Source organism: Pipistrellus hanaki, assembly GCF_964339955.1.
Source record: "Pipistrellus hanaki genome assembly, chromosome: 18".
In the NCBI taxonomy this organism is placed as follows: domain Eukaryota; kingdom Metazoa; phylum Chordata; class Mammalia; order Chiroptera; family Vespertilionidae; genus Pipistrellus; species Pipistrellus hanaki.
The window spans coordinates 8,239,428-8,251,367 of record NC_140520.1 but is presented as its reverse complement, the minus strand read 5'-3'; the positions used below and the strand labels follow the sequence as shown (position 1 = coordinate 8,251,367).

Genomic DNA, 11,940 nt, shown 5'->3' with positions numbered 1-11,940 from the left:
TCCTCCGTCCACTGAGGCCTCTGCAGCCACCAGTAGGGGAAGAGGATAGAACAGTGGTGCCCAAAACAGGAAATGCAATCAGCCCAGACCAAGTTAGTGAGCAGATTCTGTATTTATTTTTCAATTCAAGCATGAGAATACAATAACGTGAGCTTCAAAGGGACATAGGATCTGTGCTTAGGGATTCCCAGGGCAGCCACAGATATGGGGAAGGAGGTCAGAAACCAGGTTTTAGAGAGAGGTGTTGGGCTTCTGGATACCAGGATAGAGGGAACTTCTGGAACAGAGTTCAAGTTTTGCCAGGACCCCTCTGCCATTCAGGAAGCTCAGAGGGAAATTGAGGTCAGGATCAAGGTCAGCAACAGCCTCCAGAGGACTGACCACAGCTCCCTCCAGAGCTGGAGCCCCCTCCGCAGCAGCTGGAGCCTCCAGAGCCCCCTCCACAGCAGCTGGAGCCGCCTCCAGAGCCTCCTCCACAGCAGCTGGAGCCCCCTGAGCTGCAGCAGCCAGAGCTTCTGTGTCTGAGGCGGAGAGACCTGCGGGGCCTGTGGTGGCTCAGGCAGCAGCCACCACCCCCAGAGCTACAGCAGCCACCACCTCCAGAGCTACAGCAGCCACCACCTCCAGAGCTACAGCAGCCCCCAGAGCTGACACTGCAGCAGGAGACTGGAGGGCACTTGGGGGGACACTTAGGGGGACATTTTGGGGTGCAGCACTTGGGAGGGCACTTGGGGGTGCAGCACTTGGGAGGGCACTTGGGGACGCACTGCTGGCACTGCTGGCAGGACATCTGGGCGGGCTGGTGGGCGGGCGTTCAGGAGCTGAGGGAGAGTCAGACAGCAAGTCAGTCCCACACAGAGGCCACCCCCGTCTCTTCTTGTTCTCTGAATATCGCTATATCCTCCTGCAGTTTTACTCCTTTGAGTAGTTTTCCCATTACTCTTGCATCATCTCTTTGGAACCTCAGTGTATCCTTGCAAGTCAAACATGAACTTCCATCGATTGCTCGAAGAAGTAGCGTTATAACCGAACAATATTACCCAACACATCCAAGAGTCTAAAGCCTCCTCAGTGATGATAGAACTGAATCCAGCTATGCCCTCCCAATTGGAAGTACATTTACTTATCAGCAACTTGAAGGGAATATAATTTCTTCAAGGAAAAAATTCAGCCATCGTTCCTCTTGTCATGACCTTATTCTGGAAGGTCGGCATTGCGAGGGGTCTTGGAGATGATCCACCTCAGTAAGCTCAAGATGAACCTCTTGATTACTCATTTCCCTGGGCTCAAACCAGAGCTCAAGTCTCTGCTCCCCACCCGAGTTGATGGGGTGACCTGGTAATTCTCAGGCTTGCTGTGTCCCGATCAACAAACTCCCAGAGCTATGGATGTGTGGCTTTAACAAGCCCACAGGAGCCCGAGCTTCCTTACACAGCCCCGCTCCTCCTTTGTGGGCAAGGACAGGCCTGTGTTTTCAAAGGTGAGCTCCCTCCAAGCACCTGCCAGAGTGGAGCACAGTGCTCTTTGCCTCAGTGTCCCTGTCCTGAGAGGCCCACTCTGCTGCAGATCAGCTCGTTCCCTCTGGAGGCCAAGGGCACAGCCATGTAGCTTTTCTCTTTATGCCCCCAGTGGGTGCTAGACCCCTTCTTTTTTTTTCTTTAAAATATATATATATATATATATATATATATATATATATATATATATATATATATATATATTTTTTTTTTTTTTTTTTTTTTTTTTTTTTTACCGAGAGAAAGGGAGAGAGATAGAGAGCTAGAAACATCGATGAGAGAGAAATATCGACCAGCTGCCTCTTGCACACCCCCTACCAGGGATGTGCCGGCAATCAACATACATGCCCTTGATCAGAATCGAACCTGGGACCTTTCTTGTACCCTTCCCCCAAACTCCCTGAATCCTTTCCTCTGACACAGTGGCCTCCCCCTGCCCAAGGTCCTGCCCGCCTGCTCTCCTGCGCTGGTCTAAACCTCCCACTATGGAAGGCCCTGCCCCATGCCCAGTGAGCACTCACCGGGTACACAAGCAGCACAGGGTCCTTCCGTCAGGAGTGGATGGAGGTGCCCTGGTCCAGAGGCCCTTTTATCCTGGCCTTGGGCTCTGCCCCAGCAGGTGAGACAGAGCCTGGGCATGAGAGGACTGCCTCCTGCCTCCCACATGGTCCTGTGACAGGTGATGACTGGCTGTTCCTTCCTGCCTCCATCCAAGAGGATTAGGAATCAGGGTACCCACCTTGGACTAGGAATAGGGCTGGTTAGAAACAGGAGTGGTGGGGTTGGGGGAATCTATTTTGATCTTCTGCCTCATCTCTGTGGGAAATGCCAGCCTGGAGGCCTCTTAACTCCTGGTTGTTGTTGTTTTTTACCTCAGAGCCCAATAGCAGCTGATATAAACTCAATGGCTCTTGGCAGCCCGTTTTGGAGATGCTTCACATTTCTCCACTTAAGTTCAAGTCCACATCGCTCCACAAGGCTATCAGAGGCCATCGACTTTGGTCTGCATCCCAACTATGCCCACTGTGTGTTTCATATAGCCTTTCCAGCTAAGTAAGAATGGCTTTATGTGTTTAAATGCTTGGGGAGAAATATCAAAAGGGGAATATTTTAGAACACCTGAAAAGTATATGAAGTTCCAATTTCGGTGTTCCTCTGCGCTCATTTCTTATCATCTGTGGCAGAGTTAGGTAAGTGGGACAGAGACCCTATGCCTCCCACAGCCTGAAGTATTTACTCCTCAGCCCTTTATCCAAAAACGTGCTGGCCCCTGCTGCATCCCAGTCCTCTTCTGAGCCTGGAGCCACACAGACCTAGGAAGCAATCCTGGCTCAGCCACCTGACAGCTGCGTGTCCTCTGAAAGTTACTTAATTCATTTCTCATTTTGTTCATGTGCTTATTTTCTCTAGTATAAAAAAAAAACATGAATAGTGAGGGAAATATCTCACAGGAGTATTGTGCTAGTCAGCACGGTACTATAAAGAGAGAGCCTGATGGGAGATCTATGGTATGGTGGACCCTCAAATGATGATGCCTCTGGACTCAAAAATAACAGAGAAAATAATGGGTATTATTTTTAAGACAGAGCGTTTTTCAAAGGATAGTAAGTCTGAGTTTGGTTTGGTTTTCTACAAATTAATTAGTTTATATTTCTATCGCAGGCCCTTTTGCTCTGTTAAACATCTTGATGTGTTGGACCATGAAAATATAGCCAAGAAGGAGTTTGGTCGGAGAGCTCCGCATTGCACCACTTAATCAGACAAATCCGGGGCCAGTGAAGGGAACCCGTAAAATCACACATGGGATTCCCAAACACGGGGCCAGGGAAACGTGAGGCAGTGCAGGAACCTCGAAGGGCTCTTTAAATCTCTTAAGGCAGTTTTGGCTTACGTCTTTAAGTTTTTACTATTGTTTTCTCTGTTTGCACCATTTATCTACTCCGATGCTTTCAGTCCATGAAGGGCTCGGGAGGAGCTCACACGTGGCTCAGATTGGTGTACAACGTCACAGTGAGATTTCCCCAAAGGAAACTCATGAGTTAATTAGAAGAAGGCACATGGAGCCCCGTGAGGAAAAAACTCCTCTTTCCTGTCCGTGGCAGGAAAATTGGGGCAGAATCTAAAATTCCCCCGAGCCTAGAACAACGGAATAAATTAGTACTAAGTCATAAGGTGACAGCGAAGCCAGCTAACATGCACTTGCAAATATAAATGTGTTCGTGTATACGCATTTGGATGTGCAAATAATATAGACTGCAAGTGTGCATGTTTGCATAAGCATATACACATACTCTATGGTAATTGTGTGTGTGGGGGGGTACCTTGTCTGTTTCCCACCTTCCTGATTTTTTCCCCTCTATCTCATCCACATTAAGATTCTTCTAAAAATAACTACCTATGACCATTGAATAAGGTAACTGTCCATTCCCATTTACTAGGGTCAGTTTTGGATTATGCCTTTTGTCCCAACATAAATCATCATAAACCTCCTTTTTTATCTCAATTGTGTTTCAGTTTGGATAAGTTAGACAGTCACACCACCATCAAATAAAGTCTTCTCTAGGGCCCCCACTGATTCAGGACAAAATCTAAACTCCTTGCCCCAGCATTCAAATATCTATGCAGTATGAACTTGGTCTGTTCCTACAGGTTTCTATTTGTTCTGTTATGCCTCTGCTATGAATTGAATACTCCTTAGGAGCAAGAGTATGAATATGACATGCTTGCATGCCCTCATCAGCACCGAGAACACAGATATGCATATAGTCACATCCCCAGCATTTCATAGCAGCTGAGAGATTGCAAATAGCTTTTCCATGTGTCTTAGGCAATCGGATAAGAGTTTGACATTCAGACACGCACAGTGACAAGTGCTGGCCATATCATCCGACAGAGATCTGCCTCGATATTACTCAGGTGCGAACCTGTTGGTTCTCAGGTTGTTCCAAAGGGCTTAGTTATGGGAGGAGAGGTCAGAATATTGCTTCCGTGGCTCACACAGGTAGTACGATTCAGAAGCCCAGCTCACGGATTCCTAGGATGATGTGGCTGAGATGCAATTGGGTTATGCCTCTGTCCACAGGCAAGGCAGCGCCCAACCATCAATTAATGTGACTTCAGGGCAGGTAATAAATCAGTAGCATGGTTGCAATACCATGAGGACTCCGTCCTCAGCCTCAGTTCCAAATGATTTGGCAACATTTAATAGCAAAAAAACGTTTAATGATGAGGTTTTCTGAGGTCACTTACTCATCTGAGGCGTCTGTCTCCCCTGGGCTCTGTCACTTTCAGGGGATGAGAGAAAAGACGGCTGAGGTCACTGGGAAGTCATGAAAACTGTGTGAATTTCACTCTATTCCCAGCACCTTAAAGCCCCTGTTAGAGATAGGATCTCATTGCATGATTGGATTTTAGTTTGTTCCTCTTCCTTTCAAAACCTTTATTTTGTATTATAAATTATTTTTCAAAGCACACGAAAAGTATTGTGGAAAGTATTTTTTATTTCAAATTTGAGAAAAATTATATTGAATGAAAAAGAGGAAATGGAAATATGAAAGAAAAAATTTGATAAATGTATATATTAAAAGCTGAAAACTTATATCAAAAATAATACTAAGCATACCAAAAAAAAATGAGCAAAGAACAAAGAGGCAATGCACACACCAGAAAAGAAATACAAATGGCAAAAAAATATAAGTGAAAATGTGTTCAATTTTACTATTAATCAAAGAATAAAGAATATCTCGTCTTTTTATGTTATAGTGTCCATTCATTTTATATGGATTGGCAAAGATTGAGTGTTTAACAAAAGCTCAGTGTTGGAGAGGAAGCGAGGAATTGGGCATTCATGCTTCATAGGTTTGGCATACTTATTATGTAAGACAGTATGATGATTCATTCATTCAGTACATACTTCATAATGATGTATAAATGAATTAAAATGTAAAATGGGCATACTCTTTTATATCACTTGAACATCTCTAAATAGAGCCTAAGGAGATAAAGGGAATGATAAGGAAAAATATATGCATAAGAATTTTCCCTGTAACTAATTACAAATAATAAGAGTACAGCAAGTTTTCAGACATGAGAGCAGTATTCTTTATTTCTTTAAAAATAAGTTTGAAAATAAAATAAATTTAACCTGTTATTTCAAAAACAGCAAGATACAACATATAATAATGCATATTTTAAAGGCATTTGTGTATAAAATTTTAAAACTTTATTGAAAAATATTTTAAAATATCTAAGTAGAAATCTATGGGATATGTTCATGATATATGGAAAGAAAAAGTAAATATTAAGATGAAAATCCCCACCTTCTCCCTGTGGTATTATGTGAGTTTAATGCAATGCCAGTCAAAACTCCAACAGCACACTTTGCTTAGCTTTGTTTTGTGGAACGTGACAAATTTATGTTCCTAAAAATTATACAGAAGAACAAACACTTAGGGTAATGAATGCTTGCGATATAGTAAATACTTAATAAATATTTATTATTTTACATACATTGCGTTGACTTTCTATTTTGTTTTGTTTATATGATTTTTGCTTTCTATTTTGTTATGTTTATGTTATTTTGAATTTTATTTTGATGGTATTAGTTTCTCAAAATTTCCCTTAAACATTTCTTCTGTTTTTCTTATACACCAAATTTGTTTCCATTATGAGTCCAAGTTTGTGATTCGATTAAAAAATTTAGCTCTTTTATTCTACACGAAACTCATTTCATTATAGAATATGATATGTTGGTGTGTGTGTGTTTTCCAGTTCTACAGGACAGGCACCAACAAATACCATCCCAGGAGTCTGCTCTCAGACCCTTGGTGCAGTGACAGTGAACAGTAGAGAGGAGTGGTGGTGATTTAGACCAACTATGACAAGGGTCTTGAAAAAATGCACTTAACCTCTCTGGTCCTCAATTTCTTCTTTTGTAAAATGGGTGCTAAAAATGGACTTGCTCATAGCATTGCATAAAGTGAGCAATGTAATAGATAACACAGTACCTGACATATTGGAATTGCTCCATCATTGTCAGGACAATGTTACCCAGTCATCAGAACGCAGGACAATGCCAGAGTAAGAGGTGTTTCTCAGGGACTCCCCAAGCTAGCTGAAGAGATTGGTCCATGAGGGTAATCATCTCTCCCGCTGGTCTGACTGCCTACGGCTGGGAGGAGGGTAGTCAGAGAGGGCATTCTGGACCCATGCCTGCTATGGGACAGCTTGGAGATCCCAGCCTCCAACTACATGAGAACTGTGGAGAATTTCCTGTGCATTAGCAGAAGGATGCCCACATAGGGGAAGCAGAGGAGAAATTAAATCCAGCCACTACTGCTGGACACCAGTTTCTGGACTCAACAGAGAGGCAGGAGAAGGAAAGACTCACAGAGACCCTGCAGAAGTTTGTTTCCTTGTTTTTGAAGAACTTTGGCCTTGAAGCATCTGTCAGGTCCAATCTGAGTCCCTTAGAACTTAGAAAGAGCAATAAAGAGGAAGAGCTAATGTGACCTCTTCTAGAGAAAGTATGGGGAGTGTCCCTACCTTCCCAGGAGGAGCCCCATCCTAAGTTAAAGCACAGTTTTCCCTGCCTGAGGGAAGCCACAGGAGTAGAGAGGAAGTCCCCAGAAAGCCCCCAGTATGGTGTGATATCCCAGTAGTCGTCAAACTCACTAGTCAAAAGAGCCAAATATCAACAGTAGAATGATTGAAATTTCTTTTGAGAGCCAAAAACCAACTTCTGTGCATGGGCCACAGGTGGAATTTTGGCCACTCAAGGGGTGTTTGCCAACTACTGTGATAGGCCTATCCCCTGAAGTTAGGAAGTCATTCACCTGAGGCCTGAAATTCTGCCTCCAACCTTGAATGTCCTTGGTCCTAACATGGAAACACCTAGCATTACAGGTGTTATAAGTTATAAGGATTCCAAGTCAGATGGGAAAAGAGGAAACACGTCTTGGGCAGTCCCAAGAGAAAACACATTACAATCACATACACACACACACACCAAGTTATATTACAAGGAGAGAAGACAACCTGAGAATATTATCACCGAAGAACTGTAGTGTTAAAGTGAGTGTGAAATAGGAGCATTAGGGCAGCTCCCTTGGGAAAAAAGTGAAGGCTGATTTACATCCACCCAGAATCTAAACCTGTAGTCACTTCATCAGAAGGACCACCAGAAGCACAGAGGCAATTGTGATTCTCACAGACATTGTTTCCAGGCTCTTGACACCCTTCATGAAGGTGTGTGTGTGTGTGTGTGTGTGTGTGTGTGTGTGTGTGATTCTACTTGTACTCTGTGATAATAGAAACTGCTTGAGGTCCATGGGCAGAAGTGACCTTGAAGTTTTATTTGTAACATAGCAGTCTACATTTTTGAAGTATGAGTTCTGTGGGGTCATTTTATAATTTTGGCTGAAGGGGGAGCATGGTGAAATTGTTTAAGAGAAGAGGAAGAGAGCAAGGGTATCAGGAAGGAGGAGAGTTATGGCTGAGTAGGATAATAGGTCCCCTGCTTCTGGGTTCTGATAATTAGGTTTTTGTTACTCAGTTTCAAGCCCACTCTTCAACATCTGGCTTTCTAATGTTAGTTAGGGTTGTCACTCTGCAAACCACCTTCCTCCTTTGCCAGCTGGCTTCCTGTAGTCTGCCAACAGGGGGAGCTATAAGGAGATTGAAGGACAGGAATGGGGACATGGGCCAGGCTCCCAGCTGCCTGCTCCTTGTTAGTTTCCTGTATCTCTCCAGGTCATCCCAATCTTACCTCCTCTCCCAGCCATGGCCATTTGCTCCAATAACATGAGTGGGTTCCAAGGTGCAGTGTTCCCTGCTCTCACAGAGCCAGCCTTGTGCCTCTTACAGACATGAGGACACCACCAGGTGGCACCTGCTCCTCAGAGAGTCCAATCACTAGAACCTCTCATCTGAGCTCAAGGAACCCTGCATCAGTGAGCGGGAACCCCTCTTCAGAGGCCTGAGTTTTAATTTCATGGGACCCCTCCTCCAAGTGTCTGAGTTTTAATAATTCCAGCATCTCTCCCTGTCTCTCCCATTTATAGGGGTGATTGTAGTTAAAGTTACTACCTCCATGAACACCTATCAACCCAGAAGTGTCTTTTCAGTTCTCCAACATCAAGAGGGCAATTCTTTACATACTGTTCTGCCTGTTAAAGGAAATCCCTTAATTTTCATTTCCTGAACTTCGATGGCAGAGGGACTGGTTTCAGCTCTAATGACCGGCAGAAGTGGGAATAATTGTGTCCGTGGGGACTCTCAGAGTCCTGAAAGCAAGCAATGCTAGTTCAGGGCCCAGGTGGCAAGGGGAGACAGAACCGAGACCAGACACGCTCGCCTTTCCCAGAAAGTGTACAATAAGAGACAACAGTGGAGAACAAGCTGGGGAGCAGACTGTTTTATTGTTTCCCTTCCAGAGGGGGCCAGCCAGAGAAATAATCTGGGGTTCCCAGGGCAACAACTGCAAAGGTAGGATCAGAGGTCGGGAGATGAGCCTTTAGGAGAGGATGCAGATTTCTAGATCGCAGGTCAGAAGAATCTTCCAGGACAAAACATGAAATCTTCACTGAAATGTCTCAGCAACACAGGCAGGCCCTTGGAAGGTGATCTTGCCCCTTTAGTGCCTCTGATTCTAGTCTTCTTGGCTCAGGGTCAGCTTCAGCAGCAGCCTCCAGAGGACTGACCACAGCACCCCCCAGAGGACTGACCATAGCCTCCTCCATAGCTGGAGCCCCCTCCATAGCTGGAGCCCCCACCATAGCTAGAACCCCCACCACAGCAGCTGGAGCCCCCTCCATAGCTGGATCCCCCTCCAGAGCCCCCTCCGCAGCAGCTGGAGCCTCCAGAGGACTGACCACAGCCCCCTCCAGAGCTGGAGCCCCCTCCGCAGCAGCTAGAGCCCCCTCCAGAGCCGCCTCCGCAGCAGCTGGAGCCTCCAGAGCCCCCTCCACAGCAGCTGGAGCCCCCTGAGCTACAGCAGCCTCCGCCCCCAGAGCTTCTGTGTCTGAAGAGACGAGACCTGCGGGACCTGTGGTGGCTCAGGCAGCAGCCACCACCCCCAGAGCTGCAACAGCCACCACCCCCAGAGCTACAGCAGCCCCCACCCCCAGAGCTACAGCAGCCCCCAGAGCTGACACTGCAGCAGGAGGAGACTGGAGGGCACTTGGGGGGACACTTAGGGGGACATTTTGGGGTGCAGCACTTGGGAGGGCACTTGGGGACGCACTGCTGGCACTGCTGGCAGGACATCTGGTCGGGCAGGTAGGCGGGCGTTCAGGAGCTGAGGGAGAGTCAGACAGCAAGTCAGTCCCACACAGAGGCTACCCCTGCCCTTCCTGTCTTTTTAAACATCATTCCTATCCCTTTCATTTTGAAAATTGTGAGATCAGACATAGTAAAACCATCTCTGACCTTTTAATCAGTGTTACTAGTTTATCATGAGTCTCAAACTCATTTGGATGGTTGTCATACAATATCACCTCCAAATACATAAGGAAAATTGATGCCTGTTCACATTTCCTAAGTGTCGGAGAGACCAGGCAATAAATTTGCTTCAGGACAGCATTCATTCTACCCTGTCACCAAGATTCTTGAAAATGTCCAATGTAGGATCATTTTAGAGCTAAAGCTTCTTTAAGAAAAGAGCAAACCCATTCTCTCTAGAAAGGATTTCTGATATGGTTTGCTTTTCCAGAATAGAGAAAATTGTAACTGCAAAGTGCCTTGGAGTCCATTTGTCTCAATCAATTCAATGTATAAACAAAGAAACTAAAACCAAAAGAAGTGAATTTTCTAGCTCAATGCTTTTCAATAGCATGTCATAGTTCTGTTTCCAGGTTCCCTGATTCTCAACCTCACACTCTGTCCTTCACAGTCCTCCTCCCCAGGCTGGCTCCCGAGGCCTATCACAGGGCTTCGCAACTCAGTGTGTCCCCATTGCCCATTATGGATCTTCCTGGCGTCTAGTCCAATCCACACTGGTTCTCTCTGTTAAGTACCACTGTCCTGAGCACATTGTTTCTACAACTGGTTATGGCTGTAGTTTCAAAATTATATTCCCATTCTACAATCCATTCCTGCATAATCTAACGGTCAATGTTTTCATTCTCTCAAGCCAAAGAAACACACCCAGCAGCTGAAAGCAATTTGGTTTCTCTAAACCTCTAGCACCAGCCACACCAGTCTTCCCAGTTACCGTGGTCTCTCTCATCCATTGCACTCTCGCTCTTCTCCATCCTTGCCAACCACAACTCCAGTCCCCAAGGCCCTGCCCACCTGCCCTCCAGCTCTGGTCTGGCCTCTCTCTATGGTAGGCCCTGCTCCATTCCCCATGGACACTTACCAGGTGCACAAGCAGCACAGGGTCTGTCACTGCCTCAGGAGGGAGTGGATGGAGATGCTCCATCCCCACGGCCCTTTTATGCTGGGCTTGAGCTCTGCCCCAGTGAGTGAGACAGGGCCTGGGCATGAGAGGACCGCCTCCTGCCACCCACATGGTCCTGTGACAGGTGATGACTGGCCACACCTCCCTGGCCTCTGATCATGGGGCCCAGGGCAATTGCTACTGGCTAAAAAAAAATACCTGCTTAAAATGTGGAGTGTGGTGAGTAGAAATGAACATCATTGTTCCTCTGTTGCCTTATTTTCTATGGAAAATGGTTCTCTATTCACACTTACGAGTCCTGTTCACACAACTTCTTTCCTGCCACCCTAGATATTAATTTTCCATCTGGACTTTGGGTCTAGATGGCTTGGTATGAAAATCTATATGTCTAAAGTGTGTGTGTGTGTGTGTGTGTGTGTGTAGTATAGAGGTTAGGAAAAGAATCCTTGGAGACTTCAGCAAAGTATTCAAATTTTTTTTTAACCTAACCATTCTGATATTTTAAATGCTGATGTTAAAAATATCTTTTGCAGGATCTACAAATCAATTAAGATGGCAAAAGGGAAGTAGGCAAGATAATGTGCAGCACTGGGCAACATTCGGGAGATAGATAGATAGATAGATAGATAGATAGATAGATAGATAGATGATAGATAGATAGATAGATAGATAGATAGATAGAGAAATAGGTGCACATATGGATTTTTAATGGACAATGGGATTTTTTTAAGCCACATATGCCTTTTAAAGTAGGTTGATCTGTTCAAACTAAATGATATTTTCCCTCCTATATACATCAGTGAGTTTGGCTTTATGAAGGTAAATCCAGAATGAGTGACTAAAGCTGGGCATATTGCCTTAAGTTATAGCCTGAAAATAATTTACAGTCTTCTGTGGCAAAGCTGAAGGGGTGAGGTAAAATAAAAATGGGAAGGGTTAAGGGTTATGCTAAGTGAAATAAGTCAGTCAGAGAAAGATAAATATCATATGACCTCACTCATTTGTGGATTATAATGAACAACA

General features: G+C 45.1%; 2 protein-coding genes across 2 annotated transcripts; both read right to left on the bottom strand.

Moving 5' to 3' along the window:
• Positions 1–355: 355 nt before the first annotated feature.
• Positions 356–10,955, bottom strand: LOC311612290 (uncharacterized protein; the record flags this gene model as incomplete). Its single annotated transcript, XM_084865141.1, has 2 exons — positions 10,876–10,955; positions 356–821 (listed from the first exon to the last, which is right to left on the bottom strand). Exon 2 carries the CDS (start codon positions 788–790, stop codon positions 356–358), a length of 435 nt encoding a protein of 144 aa, XP_084721267.1. The 5' UTR covers positions 791–821; positions 10,876–10,955.
• On the bottom strand, positions 9,192–9,782 carry LOC311613030 (uncharacterized protein; the record flags this gene model as incomplete). Its single annotated transcript, XM_084866514.1, has 1 exon — positions 9,192–9,782. The coding sequence occupies one exon, from the start codon at positions 9,780–9,782 to the stop codon at positions 9,192–9,194; it is 591 nt and encodes a 196-aa protein (XP_084722640.1).
• Positions 10,956–11,940: the final 985 nt, after the last annotated feature.